Source organism: Thunnus albacares, chromosome 4 (assembly GCF_914725855.1).
Source record: "Thunnus albacares chromosome 4, fThuAlb1.1, whole genome shotgun sequence".
NCBI classification, from domain to species: Eukaryota; Metazoa; Chordata; class Actinopteri; order Scombriformes; family Scombridae; genus Thunnus; species Thunnus albacares.
The window spans coordinates 35,272,447-35,289,839 of record NC_058109.1 but is presented as its reverse complement, the minus strand read 5'-3'; the positions used below and the strand labels follow the sequence as shown (position 1 = coordinate 35,289,839).

General features: G+C 40.4%; 1 protein-coding gene across 4 annotated transcripts; it reads left to right on the top strand.

The window, feature by feature from the left end:
* Nucleotides 1-779: 779 nt before the first annotated feature.
* usp48 (ubiquitin specific peptidase 48) lies at nt 780-17,055 on the top strand. 4 transcript variants are annotated; one of them, XM_044349163.1, is made up of 28 exons: nt 780-936; nt 1,429-1,566; nt 2,059-2,179; nt 2,363-2,504; nt 3,715-3,842; nt 4,032-4,156; nt 4,588-4,696; nt 4,874-5,007; nt 5,159-5,244; nt 5,470-5,649; nt 6,662-6,799; nt 7,003-7,152; nt 7,585-7,668; nt 9,198-9,309; nt 9,554-9,696; nt 10,224-10,298; nt 10,442-10,566; nt 11,841-11,963; nt 12,103-12,164; nt 12,388-12,498; nt 13,690-13,820; nt 14,351-14,457; nt 14,758-14,865; nt 15,131-15,325; nt 15,498-15,623; nt 15,802-15,850; nt 15,960-15,986; nt 16,295-17,055. In XM_044349163.1, exons 2-28 carry the CDS (start codon nt 1,433-1,435, stop codon nt 16,315-16,317), a joined length of 3,048 nt encoding a protein of 1,015 aa, XP_044205098.1. In that variant the 5' UTR covers nt 780-936; nt 1,429-1,432; the 3' UTR covers nt 16,318-17,055. The 4 variants fall into 4 exon arrangements, with proteins under 4 accessions (XP_044205098.1, XP_044205096.1, XP_044205099.1 ...); XM_044349161.1 differs by having other exon boundaries at nt 7,468-7,668; XM_044349162.1 differs by lacking the exon at nt 780-936 and adding an exon at nt 1,003-1,256 and having other exon boundaries at nt 7,468-7,668.
* Nucleotides 17,056-17,393: the final 338 nt, after the last annotated feature.

The window sequence follows — 17,393 nt, the reverse complement described above, 5'->3', positions numbered from 1 at the left end:
GGCAGGATGTAGAATAGAACAGATTGAAACAGACATTGAAATAAATAACAAATAGTAAAGAATTTCAAATAAACACTTGAATTAGAACGAACAACAAACCATAAGAGTCTTTACATTTATAATATGCTCATATGGCAGCCTTACTTCAGGCTGGCTATGGTTACATCATGAGGCATTAGCATTTAACAACATGGTCAATAACTTGAAAAGGGCATCAAATATTCTTTGATTGTCATCAACTTTTATTAATGAGACATACACCCATATATAGACTTTGGTTTCCTCGAAAATTGTAAACAGCTCACTGACAATAAATGCACATATATCAAGTGGTCATGGAAATTCATGGATAAATAGTATAACTTGAAGGAAAAAAAGCTGTATCAGCGTCACAGTGGGCTGTACAGCTATAGTCTAGCCAGGTTAGTCCAAGATCTATGAACTATGGATTGAAAAAAAAGTTTTAAAATAATGCATAACATTTTCTTTATATAAAAAAACAATTCTATAAGACCACCATCTATTTATCCTTTCACGTTTTTTTAATTTATTCAAATAAGCCATCACAAGATATAAGCATAATAGAACTAAAACACATATTTCATTACTAAAGTAAATTAATAAGTAATTAGTGAAAAAATAAATATATTGTATGCACAACAAAACATCTTGCAATTAATCTTGAGTCAACAGAAAACAAAAAAAGGAGAAAATTCGGGTCTTCTGTCTTCAAGTGAAACAGGAAGGCAGTGTCCGCTCCCTCCTCACGTCACAACAAAGAGACGTCGTCTACGTCACTTATTGACGTCGTGTTGATTTTGAGCAAAGAAATAATTTATTTATAAACTGACGCAAGGGCGCTAAATCTAAAATAAACCGTGAATAAAATGTGAAAATACATAAAATATTTTGGTGAAGCAGCTGCACGCATGAAAGGTTCGATAATATTTGACCTTAACACAATAAACTCGTTACGTTAGCGTTAAGTAGCGTTAAATGGAAACTTAAGGGGAAAATGACTTGCTAACACTGCCGGTCGGGCTAGCTACATCTTAGCTAGCTAGCATTAGCACTGGGTAGTCCGCACTTCTGACGTGACCCTGCAAATAGTGATTGTCGTGGTTTCTTGTATTTCAGTTGCTCTACGTATTGTTGCGATGTAGTGGGATATGCTCATTTTTAAGTTCAATGGGATAATGAGGGAACTACAAAGCTAACATTAGCTGGCTAGGTAAAGTAGCACTGCATTGCTAACGGTAGGTTGCTTCGTAAGAGGTCTCTTCAACCTGCTACAACCTATTTAGCTGCTGTTAGCCGGCTATGTTAGCATTCCTGGAACTAGTTTGGCAAACCTTAGGCCACTGCATTCTTACTTTCTCTTGTCCGTCCACTCATATATCTGACTTTGTGGTTAATGTTACATCGTAGGAATATGGCGCCCCGCTTACAGTTGGAGAAAGCGGCTTGGCGTTGGGTGGAAACTGTGAAACCAGAAGAAATCAGCCAGGAGCACATCGAGCTAGCATACCGCGTCCATCTCCCGGCCTGCAAGAGAGGAACCTGCAGGTACTATATCAACATTTCTTAAAATACCTTCGTTGTGCTAGCATATTCCAGTGAAGAATACTAGCTGCAGAAGTTAAATTTGATTTGATTTTAAAGCTCCACAGAGAGATGCCGAGAGGTGTGTATCAAAAGTCAGATTCATTTAAGTGCTTGTGGACAAGCCCTCATAGCTTGTACAGCAACTTTACAGACGCTGTGTGGAAGGTCATGATGATCCACTCTGCTTTTTAAATCGGCATACCACTGAATAGCTCTAACATACATCATGGTAGACGGTGGGCATCACAGAGAACTCAGTCCCACTGTTGAAATGTTACTGAACTTTATATATAAAAATGGTGGGTAGCTATGTGTGCAGAACATCATTAACCTGCCACATTTTAGATGGAGTTTGACATGGCTTTTGTTGCACGTAAGAGAGCTGCAGGTGGATGTTACTTCTGAAGTATGTAATGGAACTGTAAGGTTAATGATCATGCCTTGCTTTTGCAGGAGGAATTGCAAAGGGAATCCCAACTGTCTTGTGGGTATTGGTGAACAGGCGTGGCTTGGGGAGATTGATGAAAATGCTTTCCACAATATCGATGACCCAAATTCAGAGCGTCGAGACAAGGTATTTCTTACATCGGCCGCTCATACTGTAAATTGTTCACTCATCTGTCTTTTTTTCTCATACTGTATCACCAGTCTGTTGTCGCTGAAATAATAAAGTCCTGGGAAGTCATCATAAGGCCAGAGATGGAAGGATTTTGAAAAAGACAGTTAACCCCTCTCTCACTCTGTCTCCCTCTACCAGAACACATTTGTTGGCCTGACCAACCTGGGTGCAACATGTTACGTCAACACATTCCTTCAAGTGTGGTTCCACAACCTTGAGCTGCGAAGGAGCCTCTATCAGTGCCACAATTCCCGAGCACAGGAACACAACATTGAGTCAGGTAAACCTGACAACTTCTTTATGTTAGTTCATTGTTCTAGTTTAAATCAACATATTTGAGCCAGATTTTGTATAGTGTTGTTGTGCATACACCTAAAGCAGTGGATATACTGCCAGCTGTTAGTATTATCTAAAGATGCACCAATTGATCAGCCACCGATCGAATTGGCTGGTTTTCAGATAATCGGCAGTGACTGGTGACTGGCCCCGGTCAGTCTCATATATCCGATTTTTTTGCCCATCATATTTTCCACACATAGCTGCACTATAGTTCACGTCGTGCACACAGCTGCTGCAGCACAGACAACACGCACACAACATGCACGTCGCCCTCACAGCGCACAGACAGTACAGCCCCACACACAACGTGCATGTTACACACACAGCCACAGACAGTACAGCCCCACACACAACATGCATGTTGCGCACACAGCGTGACAGCCACACACACACACACACACACACACACACACACACACACACACAACATGCATGTCGTGCCCACAGTGCACGGACAGTGTAGCCCACACACACAACATGCACATCATGCACACAGCGTGACAGCCACACACACACACACACACACACACACACACACACATACACACATACACGCAACATGCACGTTGTGCACACAGCGGCAGCTGTAGCACAGACAGTACAGTCACACACACACACACACACACCATGTCGTTGGTGTGGAAATTCTTCAGTGTGAGTGAAGAAGACACAAAGCTCGCAATTTGTAATACCTGCAAGTCCAAAATAATAAGAAAGAAACTCTTTCTTTTTTAAAGTTTTGAGTAGATTCTAGTTGGGATTCAGTACATTTTAATTTTGGATGTTGCTGTTTGTTTGTTTTTCCTGTTTTTGGTGAGATGTCTTTATAAGCCCTTCTCTGTTATTTAAAATCCCATCAGCACAGTCCTGTTTTACTCTTTATATGTATTGTTCTCGAGTGTGTTTATGTGTCTTATTTGTACAAATAAATAAACTAAACTAAACTAAACTAAACTTTAGACTCATCTAGAATAGAATAACATTACCCAAATAAATTTGACAAAACTGAAGGCCCACTTACATGTTGGCTAGTGTTTAGGAGTGTGTGACTGAGGCTAGCGTGACACTGCAAACTCATACTTCAACTGCTCTGTAGGTTGGTCCTTTTTTCACTTTTCATCCTCTCTAACAAACTTGTCTATCTATTTCAGATTATGAGCCTCAGTCCATCTGTGAGCATCTTCAGTATCTGTTTGCCCTCCTGCAGAACAGCAACAGAAAATACATCGACCCTTCAGGGTTGGTCAAAGCACTGGGCTTGGACACAGGACAGCAACAGGTGAATCAGAATTTAGTCTCTTAACAACTAGATGATTCATTTTCTGCTGGTGAATAATCAGTTGTTTCAGCATTGCACAGGATTAATAACTTACTACACAGATAGAGAGTGCAGACATGTTTCTGAGTGGTTATGTTGTGGTAGCTTGGTTTCTTCACAGAGCATTGAATTCAGACTTTTCTCTTTCAGGATGCCCAGGAGTTTTCAAAGCTCTTCTTGTCTCTGTTGGAGGACACGCTGTCTAAGCAGAAGAACCCCAGCCTGCAAAATGTCATCCAGCAGCAGTTCTGTGGACAGTTCTCCTACGTAACTGTGTAAGGACAGTCAGAGCTCAAACCTGACACTAGTTAATTATACTTAATAAGTGCCGTCCATCAGCACTCTTGTTGTTCAGCAACAGTTCATTTTGATACTTCAGCACCCACAGGCCAACCCAAGCTGAAATGTATTCACATTTATAAACAAAATGGCAGCACAGTAAGTGTTGAGTATTTTGAAGTATGAGGACATTTATAATTAACTTAGTTAAATGGAAGAGGGAAGAGAAGAAGGAAGTGTAGTAGATAAACAGGAGATAAAAGGATCTATCACTGTCTGTATTCTTGCCAAGTTTTTTTTTAGTGACATCCCACCAACTGTATGAGAACTTTAATGCTCAGAGCAGATGTCAACATCTGCTGCAGACACAAAATGTTTGGTGCTTTATGTGAGTGATGTATCAGGTCTCGGTTCGGTTGTTTTCTAGCTGTAACCAGTGTGGACGATCCTCCGCACTGCCGTCCAGATTCTACGAGCTGGAGCTGAACATCCAGGGCCACAAGAACCTCACAGAGTGTGTCACAGAGTTCCTGAAGGTAACATTCATCCCCTGCCACATTGTGTTTACATCCACAGCAATCAGTCATATTTAGGATATGAGCACCACTTTATTCACTAGATATGATATGTTAGAATGATAAACCTGTCCAGTTTGAATTTGAATGTCTTTTTTTTGTTAACATTATAGTAAGCTGTTTGCCTCCATCTTGCAGGAGGAGAAGCTGGATGGGGACAACCGTTATTTCTGTGAGAGCTGTCAGAGTAAACAGAGCGCCACCCGGAGGATCAAACTGCACAGTCTCCCTCCTACCCTTAACCTGCAACTCATGCGCTTTGTCTTTGATAGGTCAGCCACTGCTCTGCACTGCACTGTGTGAAAAAATCCAGACAGTATTGATAGAATAGAATAATCAAATTTAAAAACAGCAAGTTCAAGATTGGATCAAATGCCTGCTGGTGAAGGCCAAAGTTTGACTGAACGTTTGTATCTTCTCTAGACAAACAGGCCACAAGAAGAAGCTCAACACTTTCATCAGTTTTCCAGAGCAGCTGGACATGGGGCCTTTTTTGGAAGGGAAACAAGGTATTAGCAGTATGAATCTGTATGAGACACACACACACACACACACACTTTGTACATGATATGCTGCCAGTGCTAGGTCAGTGAACGGTGGCATGTTTCAGCTTGTGCATCCTTTTCTATTGTCTTAAGAAAAATTCACTTAAACTACATCATGTCCCCATTTTTTGTTGATGACTGGCGATATGTTGAAAAGTAAACATGTTTTATTTGTGTGTGTTTCTCCAGACCACAAGTGTGTTTATGAACTGAGTGCAGTGCTGATCCATCGGGGCATCAGCGCCTACTCAGGACACTACATCGCTCATGTGAAAGACGCTCGTACCAGTGACTGGTACAAGTTCAATGATGAGGAGATTGAGAAGATGGAAGGCAAGAAGCTGCAGCTGGGCATTGAAGAGGACATTGGTGAGTAGTATTAATGGACACTGTACAGTCCCCACTTCCTGAAATCCACAGATACCTTGTGTACTGTTATGTTCTTATTCTGTTTGCAGAGAGACAGCCCGACATGAAAAGACTGAAATGAGTGTGTACTGCTTTCAATTTATGGCCCAGCAGACATACTACAGATGATTCAATCAAGACACTAAGGGGGTGTTTTGAGTGTACAGATTGGTCTAGATTCCATGCACTAGAGCTTGATGAGGCTACTGTTACCAAAACCAATCACATGACATTCTGTGTTGACAGTGTGATAGCCAAGAAGGATGTCGTCGTCTATCCTAATAATAAACCCTATATTACAAAAGACTGCATAAACAGGAAAAAGCAAGTCCTTAGAGATAAAGACAGGACTGTCAGTAGTCCACTCCAGAACTTAAACAACTCCTTACAAATGCAAAGGAACAACACAGGCAAACAATGGAACAGAGCTTTCAAACTTCAAACACTAAACTTTGGGACACAATGAAATCAGTAACTGAAAAAAAAAAAAATCACCTTGGATGAAGGTGGTAATTTTGGATGAGTGTGACAATATGTTACAGTCTCTGTCAGACACTGATGCCACCTGCTGGCTGGAAGTGGACCCACCTAATGTTCATCTTCTTTGTCAATAGGGTTGAAAAGAAGCTGAACTCTAATATGTAAATCTTACTGCAATACAGCAATGTGCAATAAATAAACAAGCACTTTTGCACTTAAATTCTTTTTAAGCCATTGTGTTGTCAATGTCAAATGTATAGTCAAATGTCCTTTTATGTTTTTAAGATATTTTGATGTGAAGCAACTTTCTAGCATTGTGTCAAATACTTGTCGTGTATTTGTGACGTGTGATTTTATGTGACACAACAGACCGTAGCACTGTGCCCAAGACAAAGTTCCCCTCAGGGACAATAAGGTTTACTCTACTCTATAAGCTTTGTCTGTAAATGTATACACTTACTCAAAGTTGTTAATCTTCCTTCCTGGTCCCTAGCTGAGACAGTGAAGTCCCAGACAAGAAAGCCCAAGTGCAGTAAAGGCTACCACTGCTCCAGAAATGCCTACATGCTGGTGTATAAGCTCCAGGAAGAGGAGAGCTCAGATCCCTCCAGGACCATAGTCGAGGTGCCAGGTGAGTAGTAGTAGTAGTAGTTGTTTTATTCCTCGACCCAAACAAAGATTTTAGCCAGACAAGGAACCGGCGATCATTAGCGGTTTCTATCTTTGTTTGCACCATGGAATGAACATTTTAATCATAATAAAATACAACCTGCAGCCTGATCTATGTCTGTCAGCTTGTCTGATGGTTTCTTTTACCTCTGTCCTGTCTCACAGCCTTCCTTCAGAGGTTGGTGGACCAAGACAACCATAAATTTGAGGAGTGGTGTAGTGAAATGGCCGACATGAGGAAACAGAGTGTGGATAAGGGCAAGGCCAAGCATGAGGAGGTGAAGGAGCTCTACGAGCTTTTACCTGCAAGAGACGGTCGGTACATTCCACATTCACCCACAATCCCCCTTGATAGAAACGTTAAAGAGAGTGTACTTGTATGTTGTGACTTCCAGTTCAAAACACACTAGAATTACAGACAGCTTAGTACAGAGACAGTCAAAGTAATGGAGGAGGGGTATTTTACAACAGCTCCCTTGTCTGTAGTAAAACTGCTAATGCACCACATCACTGTGTTGATGTACAGAGAGCCAGATCTTATCACAGATGATGTAATGGAATTATTGAATCAAGATCAGAGCTTACGTGTTTCTTCATGTGGGATGTTTTTCCTCTGTGCTTCCTCCTCAGGTGAGCCATATGAGTTTATACCCCTGGACTGGTTGAAGAAGTGGCTGGACGACTCCACTGCCACTAAGGAAATTGACAACTCCTTCTTCCTGTGTTCTCATGGCAAACTACATCCAGACAAGGTGGGAGAGTCCAAGAGGGTTTCCCTGCAAGCTGGTCAGCTCCTATATGAGCGATATGGTGGAGGTCCGAGACTGGATGGTAAGACGAGCAGAGGGTCTGATCTCTGGTCAAATCTTTGGCTTCTGTAATACTGATAAAGTATCAGTATCTGATCAAGAAATCAAATATGTAGTGTAGTGTCCATTTATTATTATCATAGTATTATTGTGTGTAAAATTTGTTGATGTAAAATTCTTGACTGTAATTTATCAGATCACTAACATCACTAGCTCAAAGTGAAAAAAGTAGCTGTTAGCTTGGATATACTTGTGCCAAAGGGACATTCTGTTATTTTAGGAAATACCGTTTTTTGCAGTCAGATGAGAAATTGTGTACTGGACATTAGGATGGCACAATTAATTGAAATAAGATCATGATCTTGATTCAGGCCTCTGCAATCTATTTATGTTTTCAAGTGCATTAAAACAAACGCACCTAGAAATATCCCTAAACTGTATCAACAAATGATAAGTGTGAGTTTTTCCACGTGACAAACTGTGAGCAGGAAGAGGAGGCAGGACGTAGATGTATATAAATGTAACGTGTGTCAGAGACTGAGAAGTAAAATGCAGTGAAAGAAAAAGCTTCTTGGGAACAACAAAGTGTTGAAGTTGTAAAAAACCGGCGATGGTGAGGAAGAGCAAAGTACATTTTTGAACCCCCAGTTCTGATAAAAATGCAGTGTTTGCACTGTAAAAAGTTGGGCAGTCTGCTGTGTGGAAATGATGCAGCTCTGGTCACCATAACAAAACAAGGGATTAGTGCTTTGCTAGACAAACACTACTCAGTGACATCCCACAACTGCTTTTCATGTGGTGCCTCCTGCTCTAATGTTACATTAAAGTGAAGTTTCAAGCCACAGTAAAGGCAGAAATGGGAAAAATGCATCATTTTGATGCCACAGCATAAAACTGAACTATGGAATCATACATAGACTTCATTATGAATGGTCTACAGACTGTGAGAATCCTTGAAGATCACACCAGACTGAAGCAGGCTCATAATACCTGCTGTACATTGGAGGTGGTAGAAATTGTTTGCAACAGTGGATCAAACATTGTCAACACAGTCTCCCTTTTTAAGTGGACAAGGCCTTCGTCAACTGTCTGTTAGTTACAATTCTTGGATCGTTTTTTAAATACACACAGGAAAATATTTTTTAAAAGTGCTCCAAACAATAGAAACACATGGATTTTTCTTGAATTGAATCATGCAGTTGCATGCTTCATACTTCATATCTCCCTGTTTAAGGGTTAGGGTGAAAAAAATCAGTGTGCCCTTTGCTAGTAGCTAAAGATCATATTGCTTGGACTGTCTTCATGAAGACAGTATGGTGTGTAATACATGTATTTTTTGTTAAAAAACTGATGTCCCTAAGTATTGTGGAAGAAAATCTGATCTCATTTCTGAGTGGAAAAGAATTGTGATCCTCAGTTTGACCAGAATTGTACAACCCTACTGGACCCTACTGGACGCACATCTCTGCCTAGAAATGTCTCCGATGCTAACTGCTCCTAAAACCACAACGTTGGTCTTCTATGTTTTACCACTGTTGTGTTTTTGTCCAGGCTCTTCTCTGTGTCGAGAGTGTGTTGGCCAGCGATGCAGGGTGCTGCGGCTGAAGAACCAGCTCAATGAGGACTACAAGGAGGTCTCCAATCTGGTCAAACGCACACTCAGGTAAGTTCAAGATTAGATCAAATGATATTTTAATGATTCATTTCCCTTCCGTCATGTTTTTGGAGCCTGACAAGACTTTTCTATGATGCAGCAGAGAATATTGGTTTCTAAATATGAACAAATTGTATTAGGGCTATTTTGGGACCAATCCAATTTCTCCATAATAGAAAACCTAAGTCCTCAAGGGGGCTTACAGAATTGCTATCAGTACTTATCACTGTGTGTGTGCATGTGTCTGTCTCAGTGGTGAGGGCTACTGGGTGGGCAAAGCATCTCTGCGAAGCTGGAGGCAGTTGGCTTTGGAACAGCTGGAGGAAGATGAACACGAAAGTAAACACAGTAATGGCCAGACCAATGGACAGGGACCACACACCAACAACTGCAAAGGTTGGAAGAATGGATGTCATTTTGTTTCACCTGTTTAGTCTTTTATTTATGGTGGCTCTATATTTAATGATCATTACAATAATTCAATTCATTGATTAACAAAAGGCCATTATAAACTGTCATAGGCTGGTATAGGCTGTAGAACAACATCATTTCAACTGGAAGTCAGTGTGGTAATGGTGATCTGCACATAAATGCTGCACTTGTGGAAAGCTAGTTTATGTGGATTAAGGGATCACCAAAGTTGGTAGGCGTCATCCTCTGGGAACCATGAATGTCTCCAAACCAAGTTTCATGGCTTGTCAATATTGAAATATTTCACTAGATAAATGAAAACTTTGACCTGCTGGTGGCGCTACAGTAAATGTCAGAGGATCATCAAAGTCGTGAGGATGACAAATGCACAAAGTGTGTTTTTAGGTGTAAAATATGTCATATTATTAAGGGCATGGTTGATTCACATTATGCCCCACTGCATGTGTGTTTGGTGTCTGTGTTTGAGCATAAACATTCTTTGGTTTGATTAGAGTTCGGCCCAGAGCTCTCAGAGGGCAACGAGGAGGAGATGAAGACTTTCAATGAGGATATTGTCTGCAGTCACGGTAATTTTCCACATGGCATTTAGAATGACATTGTGCAATTCAAACAATAAATAATTTCCATCGCACTCATACTTGAATCTCATGTCTTTGAGGCCATCTAGCTGCTGTCGGTTGTTAAATGCATATGTTTGTTCTCGCTGTAGGAGGCCTGAGTATTCTGGAGACTGAACGGAAACTGGTATCCTCTGAAGTTTGGACCAAGCTGAGGGTGTACTTCCCCAAAGCCCCAGAATTCACCCAAAACCAAGAGCAATGTCAGCAGTGCCTGGTGAGTGGACATTTACAAACCATCCAGTGTTGCACCACACGGATCCCTTACTTGGATCTTTAATTTTTCTTGTATTATTTTTCTAAAAGTATTTTCTCTAAACCTGCATGAAAATTGTTATGTAAAGGTGGAATTAGCCATCCCGCCATAGATGCCTCTTGAGTAGTAATTGATTTATAGCTCAGACTGGGATAGACAGACATTATCAGGCTGTATTCTCTTTTTATTATATAACCCACAGTTATTGTGTTTACATTCTGTGATTCACTTTGTGGTGTAGAGTGACAATGTGAAAGTTTGTCTTGTTTAATTGTTGCTGTTCAACCATGAATACCTGCAGAAATCCTGTTTGTTTTTTGATATATTAATGATCATTTTTTCAACTTGCTGAATGTTGTCTTCACTACCAACAATCTCCAACAGCAGCATAGGAAACCCTAGCAGGCCAAGCTGACCAATCACAGTTCTTGTAGTCCAGGTGGTATCTTCATTACCTGATTTGGAGGGGGTGCATGTTAGCTACAACAGCTGTGTATAGGTTCTGTTAATTCACTGTTACCCCTTAGCTTGGAACCGTATCAACATAACTTAAAGACCCCCTCCAATGAAAATCAAGTTTTTAACCTTGTTAACATGTCAGTGTGGTGTTTTTCATATGCTGCAAGACATACCAGGAGCGAAATAAGCAGTCAACGCCGTGGTTGAGCATTTCCACTTTGAAACTGCAGTGTACCAAGGACAGTCTCAAAAAAATGGATTCAGTCAGACAGGACATCCTACATCACAAATCTAAGGAACTAGTCATTTATAATAAAAGATAATGATATGCAGAGTCTACCTCCTTGAGTTTTCCCCAACAACTGATGCACAGTAGAGTAGCAAACCGTTGAGTTGAAAAGGCAAGTTCGAGATATTGCTGTTTAGCCAAGTTTCCATCAGGATAAAAACACAGTAGTTCCTCATCTCTCAATTGATTCTCAGCCTCAGTCAGATCAGATCCATTTTGTTATCCAGTGAGCGAACGTTATTTTAAGGATTTTAAAAAGGTAATTATACTTTTTTTGCAGAAAAACCATATCAGACACACATCATTGTTCTGAGCAGAGTATCTTTATACATCTTAATACATGTCTGGAGAGGATCTTTAAAAAAGCTTTGGTCATACAGCAAGCACAGAGTAACGAGTCATGGCATCCACAGTTGGGAAATCTGTCAAAATAGAGTGAACCATTGGGTTAGTTGTGGAATTAAAATATTTCCTCTTGTGTGTCCAGACATTAGAGCAAGAAGAAAAGGACAATGAGGCTGTCAGTAAGATGATGGCCCTGGACCAGAAGAACCAGCTGCTCAACCTCTTCCATGAGAAGAACCGGCCAACACTCACCAAGTGGCCTCAGGTAGCTACAGAGCTGAGCACCAAACTGTCAGTCTGCAGGACTCTTTTTTTTAATAATGAGTAATAAATATATTACAGTGTGGAAATGACACACTGTACTTTGATTCAGGTTGAATAAATCCTCTCTGTTTTGTCTCCAGGACACAGATGTGCTTTATATTGTCCCTCTGTTTTTTGTGGATGAGTGGAGAAAATTCATCAGGTATGTTTGTGTCAGCAGTGAAATTAAATAGTGCTACTGTTTTTGTTGCCACATTGTCAGAACTAATTTTCACTGCATGCACCCAGGAAGCGGGTAAGCTTTCTATAAAAGAGCAAGTAAAGAGATCACGTGTAATTAGTAATGACTGAAATCAATTGTCATTTTTTTGGGTTGCATTCATTTAAAGGTCATTTTCTCCCATCTGTGTGTGTGTATTTTGTAGGAGGCCCACTAAATCTTCTCCAGTGTCTAACGTGGGTAACAGCCTGCTACTTTGTCCCCACGGAGGCTTCATGTTCACATACGACTCCCTGATCAACGGAGATGCACAACAGTGAGTGCTGCTTATTTAACTGACCGATATGTGCTTCTCATCCACAACAAAAATCCCTAAAACATTTCTGAGAAAACTGTGTTTCCATTAGAATTATATTTGTTACATGATGGGGGGAAAAGCTTTTGGAGCAGCAATGAAAGCCCACTCTCCATAACAAACAACAGTGTATCACCACATACGTCTCTCAGTCATACTGACAACATGTTTGTCTTCCATCCTACAAAGATATTAATGGATGAACATGGCTTCCCAGATAAGGCATTTTTGAGTGTAAAAATTAAAAAAATATAAAAACATTGGAATTGAACAAAAACATTTTACAGGCCCTGGTTTTGGGAGACAAACATCATGTAGACAAACTTTGAACAAAGTCTGAGATGATGCCACAGCCACTTTCCTGGATTCTGTCTGATTTGACACAGAATGACCCAATCATGTAAAACAAGTGTATCACTTTAAGTGATTTTAAGCTTATATCATATCTACATGTGTACATGTGAGAGAGAGCAGCGGTCAAGTGAGCTAGAGAGTGAATGAAGAGAGTGAGTGGAGCTGGTGAGAACTTGAATCAGATAAATACAACTTATTTTCTCATTGTTTCATATCTGTTACGTCTTAAAGCACAAACAAACACGCACACCGCCACACAACCCTGCAGGAAGGTGCTGCATTGCTGGATTTTGTGTGAATGCAGCTTCATCCTGTCTGCTGTGATCTCTCTGCTCTGCATGTGTGTAGCTCAGTCTCACCCTCAATCTAGAAGACACACACACACACCTGCAGCTCTTTATACATCCATGAGACAGAGAGCAGAGCAGAGGAGAGAGACGGAGACAGCCATGTAACCTGGTCGCTACGCTATAAGTCCAGACCTCACACCCTGCACACTGTTATTGGCTGGCGGCTACACACCCACTGCCCAAAGGTTGATGCCCAGAAGCCTCCACAACACAGCAAAATAATAAGGAAATAAAAAGATACAGGCAGAGGGCAGAGTCTCGGTAGACAAATGCACTACCACACACTTCTAGTGGGTCATAAGTGATGATTGAGAGGGATTATTTTTGAGTCTATACATTGTTTTTTAGGAAAATCCTCATTGGATGAATAAATCCAATGAGAGCCCTGAACTGAAGTCTTTGAGTGGACACTATTGTGGTCTCATGTTGTGCTGTTTATCCTGCACAGTATAGCTCTGCTCTGGCCCAGCGAATGGGACGTGATCAGCAGACTCTTCATTGTGGACCAGCCAATCTCCATCCACTGCTTCAAACAGACCACGCCCACTGGTCCCACCACCCAGTACACCACTCAGCCTGGTAAGAGTGCAACACTGGAGGGAGCGATTCACCTCAGATGTTCACTTTAAAAATGGTTATTGTATTGTCATGAAATTACAGTGATATAAAAAGTGTGTATCTTGCTGCTATGTTGAGGGTGGCAGCTGTAGTCAGCTTGGATTTACAGCTGTTACAGTGGATTCCAATAATGACATTTTCACAGTAAAATAAAATGCTTATGGACAGATTATGCCGTAGATTTTAGGAGTTTCTACTGACATTTTCATACTTTTTGTGCCCTGTGAAATTGGGTCAACATTGGAAGCCAATACCCACCATCAATCCAAGCTGAGTACAGCAGCCACTCCCTGCCAAACACATTTCTGTTAACTTGTCTTTATTGTCACTAAATGTATAAACTTCAGCTACACACTTAATAAGCCACCTTTCAATCCTTCAGTTTGATACTCAAAGGGTCAATTCTGGGTGGAGTATTTTTTCACCTATTTTGGCTTTTCAGCATCCTGGATTCATGTGATGTTTATGTGTGTGTGTGTTCATGTGCTCAGATCTGTGTTGGGAGTGCAGAGAGGGCTTTCTTTTCCAGCAGCAGAGGGACCTCAGAGAGTACACCCAAGCCACTATTTACATCCGCAAAGTCATCGAAGACAAGAGGGTATGACAAATATATGAAGACAGTCTTTTCACTGAAATGTGTTTGTTGCTGGGCAGTAGACTTGACATCAATCACCTACAAAACTCATCTTCAGGGTCATGGAAAATTTCAGGATACATGAAAGAACGTCTGGGGAACTTGTAAATTCATTACATTAGATTGAGGTAGTTTGCTGCCAAGTTGGCTGAGCATTCCCATGGAAGCCCAGTATTCATGTTAAATGATGTTTGACCCAACCTCAAGGCCCTGCAGTGGGTATCAGGCATTGTTGTTAAAGTGTTGATGTTGTCCTCTGTGTAGATGATAAAAGAGGCAGCCCCAGAGCTGAACGCCAGCAGCTCCGAGGCAGAGGAGGACAAGGAAGAACACCCAAAGGTGGATGGAGAGAAAGACCCAGACTTCAGTCAGGTAAGTCATTCATCATATGATAGCAGTAAACTAAAGGATCACTTCAGGTACACACCACATGCAGAGCACACATAACAATTTACTGCTGCTAGCAACAGAAATTCTATGAGGCAAGATAGTAGCAGCAGACTTTGATTACATTTATGTTTTTGGTTTTATTTAACACTCTTTGACGGTTATGGGCCTTTCTTGGTGTTTGTAAGACAATAAGCAGAGACATTGTCTAGCTCTAGCCTTGATAGATGGTCTGATTTCTTACTTGCAGTCACAAGATGGTGCAAAGCGGCTTAAGTTGAGTGACGACAGTACTGCAACATCAGGAGAAGCAGCAGCAGCTGTTCCTGTAACCAACGTGACCAAACTAGGTGGAATCAGGAGAAGCACCCGGCACAGGAAACTCCGAGGAGAGAAAGCACTCATAGTTTCAGCTAATCAGACCCTTAAAGAGCTGAAAATCCAGGTGGGAGGCCCAAATCTCCCACGAATACAAGTCTGAAGCATTTGAATCGAATGTGAAATATAGAGTTTCTGACATCTTGAAGATGGATATGATGAAAGGAAGTTAGTTCACATAAAGCGGTTGTTACAGAATCAGTCATTCTTTGCTCTTTGCTCTACTTGTCACCCTGTAGATTATGCACGCCTTCTCCGTGGCTCCATTTGACCAGAACCTCTCCATCGATGGAAAAAGTCTGACGGATGACTCAGCCACACTGGGCAGCCTGGGCGTCATCCCAGAGAGCATCATCTGTCTAAAGGTACATCACACAGCAACCTGCATGCTCCCCGTCTGATCATCACATAGTACTATGGTTTTCTTGTGGCTTGGTTTTTGCAGAAATCTTAAACACTGCAGCTTTAAACTTTACTTTCATCAGATCATTATGATGGTGAATACAGACATTTTCCATATTTCATGCCATTGTTTCCTTACAGGCTGATGAGCCGATAGCAGACTACGCTGCAATGGATGATGTCTATCAGGGTAAGTAGCGTTTTCATTACCTCCATTATAGCTGGTTATATATACCTTGATAAAGAAAGCAGAATCATTATACTAGTTTCTTACATTGTGTCTTCTACTTAATTTACAGTGAGAATGCCTGAAGAGGGATTTAAAGGTGAGCATTCATTTTCTCTTCATTGGTTTTAAAAATAATTTTCTTTTTCATCCTTCATCAAGTGGGAAGTTAACATCTCCCCTTTATCTGCACTAGTGCTGTAGTAAAGTAGAGAGGGACTAATGGGACTGAATGGCCACTTCATTATTCTATTTGAATAATAATATGGACAGTGAGTCTCTTGCCTCAGAGTTTCCACTTCACCTTTTTAACATGCTCATGTTGTAGTTCTGTTTTTTTTTTTTTTTTTTTTTGGTGATGTGTTTTTGGTTCTGAGTTGGTCTAATCATTTCTGTCTATTTCTGCAGGCACTGGGCTTCTTGGGCACTGAGGAAATCAGTGCTGTAGCTATGCTTGAATTGGACGGATGACAGATGGAAAAAAAAGAAGCTTGAATTTGTCAAGTGTCCATATATAAATAAGTGCTTTAATTTGTTTTAGTAATTTTATTTTATTTTTTACGTTTTGAGTAGGCTTTCTTTTAATAAAACTGTGACTATGTTGCAAATCCGCTGTTTTTTCTCTCCATAAAGTTAGCTGGCCTTTGGTATTTAAAGCTCCTAATCATTCTGAAGGACTCTGTGGTAGTGCTTCTGCCTGACTAATAGAAACAGGTTAAGGAAGCTAAGTGGATCTGTCGTATTCTGAAGCTTGGCTTCAGTTAAGTTCTACTCTTACTTGTAAACATGAGCTTTGTTTTTGACTCTTTTTAAATTATGGCAGAATAAAAAATCAAGATAATGTTCTTTCTTTCCATTATGTGGAAGCTTGTGTTCTCACTGCAGATTTTTCAGGTTTGTCAAAAGAATGCACGAGTATGTTAAGTATTACAAATATAACTGCTCTTAAATGTTAGAACATTTATTACCTCTACAGCAAATCTATATCCATATACTCCACATGGCATTTAGGAATACATAACTACATGGTATGTATAGAGGCTAATTCTTGCAGAAATGTCAGCAGTGCAAACCTCATGGGTTGGAAGTGAGAAACAGAATGCAAGCAGTGATATGTACTGTTCTTTTCACTGTTATTTCTTATGGACAATAAAGTTATTTTCAAATCACCCTCTCCTCACATATTTGTAATTATTAGACTCAACAAATAGCCAGCTTTAATGCAGTAATTGTGGTAAAGTGTTTATTTCTGTATTGTTGAAATTAGGATCATTTTAGTCAAAACTAATAATAATTTCCATTATGTTGTCTTCTAAATAACTAGCTAAAGAACTGGAAAAAATTTTTTTTGATCTCCTCTGACATGAAACATTACCTGGTGCCCCTCTGTGGATCAGGCATGTAGACAGACCAGATGGAGGTTTTAGTGAAATATTTTATTAAATTCAAATGTGATATAGGATTGCCTATATCAGATGTTACACTGAAATATAAGCTATTGTCAATA